This window comes from Nestor notabilis, unplaced genomic scaffold (assembly GCF_000696875.1).
Source record: "Nestor notabilis isolate BGI_N333 unplaced genomic scaffold, ASM69687v1 scaffold28672, whole genome shotgun sequence".
Taxonomy (NCBI): domain Eukaryota; kingdom Metazoa; phylum Chordata; class Aves; order Psittaciformes; family Psittacidae; genus Nestor; species Nestor notabilis.
The window spans coordinates 1-6,722 of NW_009920153.1; the positions used below are offsets into that span (position 1 = coordinate 1).

The 6,722-nt window shown below is 42.1% G+C and overlaps 1 protein-coding gene across 1 annotated transcript in view; it reads left to right on the plus strand.

Moving 5' to 3' along the window:
• Positions 1-1,900: 1,900 nt before the first annotated feature.
• LOC104402634 (protein FAM189A1-like) overlaps positions 1,901-6,722 on the plus strand; it is a gene marked incomplete at its 5' end in the record, with an annotated part of 8,640 nt that continues 3,818 nt past the window's right edge. Inside the window, 2 exons of the mRNA XM_010010554.1 lie at positions 1,901-1,976; positions 3,025-3,594. Coding sequence (XP_010008856.1) covers positions 1,901-1,976; positions 3,025-3,594 — 646 coding nt within the window. The remainder of the gene's footprint in view (positions 1,977-3,024; positions 3,595-6,722) is intronic.

Genomic DNA, 6,722 nt, shown 5'->3' on the forward strand with positions numbered 1-6,722 from the left:
CCGGGCCAGCAGCAAGGCCACGCGCCGACCCCACGGGACCAGAAGGCTCCATCACCCAGAAGCCTTCCTCTATCTCCTATTAAACACTCACGTTCATCACAGGAAGCGTCTGGCATTGTTACCCCACTCCATGCTGCCTCAGAATCATAGAATCAACTGGGTCAGGAAAGACCTTTAAGATCATCAAGTCCAACCATTCCCCAGCACTGCCAAGGCCACCACTAACCCATGACACTGAGGCCTCATCTACAATGGTGTGTGAACACTTGCAGGGACGGTGACTCCAGCACTGCCCTGGGCAGCCTGTTCCAATCCCTGAGCACCCTCTGGGCAAGGAATTGTTCCTCAGCTCCATCTAAATCTGCCCTGGTGCAGCTTGAGGCCGTTTCCTCTTGTCCCATCCCTTGTTCCTTGGGAGCAGAGACCAGCCCCCTCCTGGCTCCATCCTCCTATATTGTCATCTAACCCTAGACCAGATTTGAACCCGATACTCGGTGTTATCAGCGTTGTTCCCAGGCTGAAAGTGAAAACCACAGCACTGCACCAGCTGCTAAGAAGGAGAAAAAGTGACTGCTGTAGCTGAACCCAGGACAGCTTCCCAGTCCTCTTACCAAACTATTGCTCTGTTAAAGTATGTCTGTTACTCTTCTTTGTTTAGAGTTGTGTTTGTTGACCCTTAGACTTCATTTTTAAAAGGTAAATATGTATCAGACATTTCCTGATCACAGTAAGCTATGGATAGATAGATACAGAAAAATATTAATTAGCACAATAAGCTCTTCATATGTGTATATGTATGCAGTAATTTACACTGCTGTGTGCGCTGGAAGCTCTTCCGTAATAGCTTCAGAGTAATAGTGTCACGTTCATTTTTTTAGATGGCCAGTTACAGAGTAAGCTTTTAATAAAAAGGTTTTCACAGAGGTGACTGGTGGTTATTTCTAGTCTGTGTCACCAACCACAATAAGCTTTCACTAGGTAATTGTTGCCCTGGAGACAGAAGCAGATACACGTTTTCTGCTGAAGATGGTATCAGTCTCATTCCTTTTGACTTATTATATTTTTCTCATTTGTTGTTACCAGCTATTTATTGGAACCATTTTTTAAATAATCATGATCCCAAAGAAATGATAAAAATCTAATGAGATTGGCAATAAGGTGAATAATTTAAAGTCTGCTAAAATCAATGGAAAGAAGATTTCCTAAATTTCAGGTGTTTATGGAGCAAGTCTTTCCAGCGGGACTGATTCTGTGTTGTGTTCACATGATTCTCAAAAGTGAAGGGAAGTTACGCACTTAAATCCAATCTTTCTCAGAAAAAGATGGGTCCTAGTATTATCTCCCTTCAGCAACCTGATGGGCTGGAGAGCATCCTGCATTGGCCACCTTTGGCAACAGTGATGTTGTATGGCTTAAAAATACATTAGGTGTTAACATCTCAGCAAATAACCAAAGGAAAGTTCTGCTCTTGTGCTTAGTTTTATAATTTCTGCTTTTCTCTATCCTATTCAAGGATGATAAAATGGGGGGGAGGGGAAGTGAAATATCAGAAATGCAGACTGTGGAAAAAGAGATTGTTTGTAATAAACTCATTAGTTTTAAACGTTGCAGCTGTTAAGTTTTGTAATGTGGGCCTGCAGCCCCAGATGCCTATGAACTCAGGATGAATTTAACTTGTAGATTCTGGAAAAAATAAGAATTGCTTTAAGCATGTTTCTTTGCCCTGCATTTGTTCCTGACCCAAGGACATTGTAAAACACTGTATCTTTAAACAGCTTTCACTCTGAATGGCAGCTTTAGATAGTAGTTATTTCACATTGTCAGGTGTGTTCTTAAGATCGCTGGCACTATATATAAATTGCAGATTAATGTGCTGTTTCAATGAACAACTTTCATTTAGGTCACTGGTACTGATCAGCAAGTATCAGAGTCAAGCTTGGGTGAGAGGAACATGACCGTGGACTTCAGCACACAAGGTGATCATAGCATTGTGTTTGTCTACTTGAGAAAGATGTAGTAGGGGTTTTGAGTGGACTTTTCCTTCTCTTCTGCCTTTCCCCATGGGTAAAGAAGGATTTGCTTTCAGATTGTTCACAGTCATAAACTGATGTGGCTGGAAATGCAGAGGAGAGTTTTGCTCAACAAAGCATGCTTTATGAAGCCCTTTGAGGCAGGTGTGGCAACTGTTGTTTCTCTTTGAAGAGTCACACACATAACTGGCAGTTTGCTTCTCATTGTCAGCAACAATGGGTGCCTTCCTGATAGTCCATATGCCTTTTCCATTAGTAGTTTCCTGCACGGCTTCCAGAAGCCTGAATAAGAAGCTTGCTGACTGAAATGTAGATGTTGTGAATGCAAGTAGATGAGTAGCTGCAGAGAGCCCGTTTGTTTAAAGTTTAAGTTACTAGAATGGGCCTCCTTACACGTCTGTTACTATGAAGGGCTTTTGAAACATTACAGCCTCAGTGGATCATGAGATGTTAAGCAGTTTGTCTGAAATATGTATTTTAGTAAAACTTCCATTAAATGCTTTTTCCCTATCACATTCATGTTGTATTGATGAATAGCCTGGGAGGTGTTCTCAGTTAGTGCACTTATGGGCCGAGGGGTGGTGACAATGTGGTCCAAGAAACAGAAACAGTCCCCTCTCCCCTAGCATCCAGAGTGAGACTGATAGCCTAACAGATCAGTGAGGAGCTTCTCTTCCTACACACACAGGGAATCTGTTCTGTGAAGCAGGATTTTAGTTCCCAGAGCCACCAGTGGCCACCTTTAACTCTTGCTAAATAGTGATTTATTTTTTAAAAATGCCCTGCTGTTTGACAGCTGCAATGGAGTGTGACACTGAAGGTGACTAGTTTCTAAGTGCTGCTGTTAACAAGTGCTGCTGTGTCTACAGAAGCTAGTTCCTTAGTTCATACATAGATTTGGATTTCACACGCGCATATGGAAGTCTAAATTTTAAGGGGGGGAAGGGAGAGGAGAGGGGCAAGAAGTCTTCATTTTTCTCTGCTTGTTTTGCAGTTTCTGTCGAGAGCACCTCTTTGATGGTTTCTGAGACTGTTGATAACCCAGACCGTAGTTACTCCTCTGAAGATCTTTGTTCGCTGGAAGTTCAAGGGTCTCTCTACTCTGCAGATCTTTCTCCCTGCTCTACAGCCCCCAAAGAGCCTATGGACCAGAGCTGCAGCACCCGCTGCAGGTTCCACAGAACTCACTCAGAGGGTTTTCCTGACGAGGATGACAGTTCCCACAGCCAAGCCTCTACTGACAGGTCTCAAGGACTGGAAAAGAACTGTGCCTACGGCAGGTCCTTGGACTGTTCCTCAGAGAATTTCAGCCTGTCAGAACTGCAGAGTTCTGCTCAAGGGAGCAATGCCACGCCACCTTTGAAGCAAAAGCAGATCTGCTGTGCAGACGTTAGCCAGCCTCCTGCCCCTTCCCAGACCTCTCCCTGTTTTGGGCCCACAAATGCTTCATCATACACAAGTGGCAAAGAGAGTGCGGTCCAGCAGCATCATGTTACAAATCACCGAATTTCAAATATAGTCCGATCAACTAGTGACCCCGTCTCATGTTCGTCTTGCACAGAAGGTAGGTATAGTACCTCAGGGCTGGTGGAACATGAAACGAATGAATGGTGTGTGATTTATGCAGCAATTGGTGCTCCTGGAAATGACACAAAGCATTCCAATGAGGGTTGGCTTAGGCGTGACGGCCTTAGTTCCGTGCGTCTTTGGAAAATCTTCTATTACTGTTATATTGAGAAAGTAAACTAAGAAGCTGAGTAGTAACTGGGGTCTGTTTAGGAAATGATTGCCTGGGCTGTCATGCCAGTAGTACAGTGGGTTGTGTTTCCTGCAGGTGATGCTACCACTGATGGTGTTGGCACAAGTCGGAGGCAGGCAGAGTGTGACTGCGTAGCGGCAGGTTGGAGTGTACAGTGACAATTTTTAAGTTACAAAGAAATGAAAGATGAAGCCCATGACAAAATGATAAATGAAAACGAAGGGTTTTGGCTGTTGTGGACAGGCGTCTTTTGCTATGAATCTCCTTTTAGGCAACTAGGGAAGACAAGAGGAAACATTGTTAGCTGAACAGTGTTACCTTCATAAAAATCTGCTTGTTAGTGGAGAAAACAAGTTTAATGTAGTTGAGAATAGCTCGATCAGAGGGACATAGAACTGTTCAACCATTTGAAAGGTGCAGGTGTTACAATAGGAATAAAGCTGTTTAGAGAGATTCAAATGGGTAACCTGGAAAAGTGGCTTGAAAGCAAAGATTACAAGCTTTGTAAAGATGTCACAGATTGTGCTGTTCCAGATTCATTCACTGGGTTTTCTAAGGGCTCTAGAGGAAGAATCACGTGACTAGCTCTAAACAAGTAGACAAAATGCTGGTTTCATTTAGGAAGAGGAGTTGTTGGTTTTATTACACTTTTTGCATCATTTCTGCAAATTTCAGAGATCTCATACTTAGCTCAAGAAGTGCATGTCTTTTATCATTAGAAGTCTTGCACATCCTGTCCAGGAAAAGCGAATCTTTAATCTAGAAGTCTGCATTTATTTTAGGAAATTTACTCTGCTAGGATAGACGTGCTATGAAGCTGTCATGCAGCCACTAAAGAGGAATTTCTGAATCCTTTATACTGTGCCAAAGACAAGAACAGCCCTCTCTCTTCTGGGTCCCACTCTGCAAGTTTTCAGTGTTGTGCTCTGCATGCTCTGAGAGATTGCTGCAGGCAGCCATATCTACGTGTTAAGCTGACTGCTGGGACACCTGGCAGAACAGATGCTGTGCCTTCATTTTTAACCTGTCCTAAATACGTCCATCATCTTTTCCTCAGAAGTGGTATTATGGGAATTATTTTGGTTAATTTCCAAGTTCTTAGCCCTACATGAGTTGAGGGATACAGTTTGAACGTTACCAAGATGTGACTGGTCGTAGCAAAGATTTTAATAAAGGAGTAGGGATGGTTCTAGAGTTACTGATCTATACACAGCAGAGGGGGAGGAAGAGAAAGAGTAACTTGAAGGGAATGTGTTTGTGCTTACCTAATTTGCTATTCTTTTTGCTGCCCACAGAAGACTCTTTAAAATGAAATCCTTAGCAGAAGCAGTTGAGTCTAGATGTGCATGTTTTCATTTGCCTGTTTGGTAACAACAGCTTGCAAAACTTTACTTGGTGAAGGTTTTCACATCACTTCTCCTTCCTCTGCTGTTTGTTGAACTCTATTTGGAAGGCGTACACCGGGGAGATGCAGCACAATTCTGATAACATGTAGCAGCCTTGAAGCTGTGGCGCACAGCTGAAGTTTTTTACAGTCCTTGTAACTTTAAAAAAGGCATTTGATCTGGATTTTTCAAAACTGGCTATGGGTATTCACTGCAGAACCTTAAAATACATCCACAGGGTTGAACAGTAGGCAAAGATAAAGGGAACTGACTGAGCTCCATCAACACAGAAGAAAAGGCCTTTGGGGTTTGTTGGCATTCTTTTGTTTGGTTGGAGTTTTGGGGGGTTTGGGTTTTTTGGGTTCTTTTTTTCTTTTTAGTAACATGTAACATACACTTACTTTTTAAAATCGTCTTGGAGTAGAACAACTCGTCAAATAGACTGACCATATGAAAGATAGAGCTTTAAGTACGTGTTATTACCACTGACAACTCATGTAAGAGACATACTGTAGATTTGCACATTTTCCTGTCTTCTCCCCATAACGTTTATCTTGGCAAAGGAAGACAAAATGAATGTCTAGCACTGATGCTTGTAACAATAAACTTAATCTGCAATCAAATATGATAGACTTTGTGGCTATATCAGTTAAGTGCCTGAGCAATTACTGTAGTGACATGTGTTCCAGGTAATTCAGGATAATGTCTAGTGGTAGAGTTTTGATTGTGCCACCAGTACATTAAGCAGGATAATAAATGGATGGGAAGATGGAATGTCTGAAGTGTCTCCTCATAATAAGCATGCCATGATTCATGTGTTGCAGTACTTCAGCATAATAAAACAAATTAAAGACAGAATAGAAGCTGTCTCCCTTAATTTCTTACAGATTTCCTATGTTTGTGGCACCTTACATTTCTTTTACTTCATTTAATTATCCATTCTACCAGAGAGGATTATACCAGCTTTTCATTATGAACTTTCCCTGCAGATATGGAAGAAAATCTCATCTAATCTACCTAGACTTTCAAAACAGTTTTCAGTCTTGGAAACAGATGTCAACATCCTTAGCGTAAATGTGAAGGTTTGTTCCATGTTGACTGTCAAAAGCTTGAAATCCAGAAGACTGCAGCAGTAATTATAGTGATCTCATCGTCAGTGAGCCTTGTGCTGGCATCCCACAAACTCTGTTGCTAGAAGGCAGCTGTGTCCAGAGGTGTTTGTAGGTGCTCTGTAACCACTTGCTATTGATTGGATCATTGGTAACCACAGCAGTCACCTAACCATTAATTTAGTCTGTTGTGTATAGCATTTGTCCTGCTAGGAATGAGTATGTATAAAAGAAAGGAGGTAGAACTACTGAATAAAATGCTGGTTGCATAGAAATGAGAGAGGTTGATCCTTTTGTTTTTTCCATTTTCTAAAATAAACTGCCAAGGAAATACAGGAAAGTCTTGAGTCTGCCTCTCACAGGAAGCCTTCCATAGCTTCCGACCTTAGAAGCCTCAAGTATTGAGGGTCAGACAGCTGTGTAAGAGGAAATCATCAAG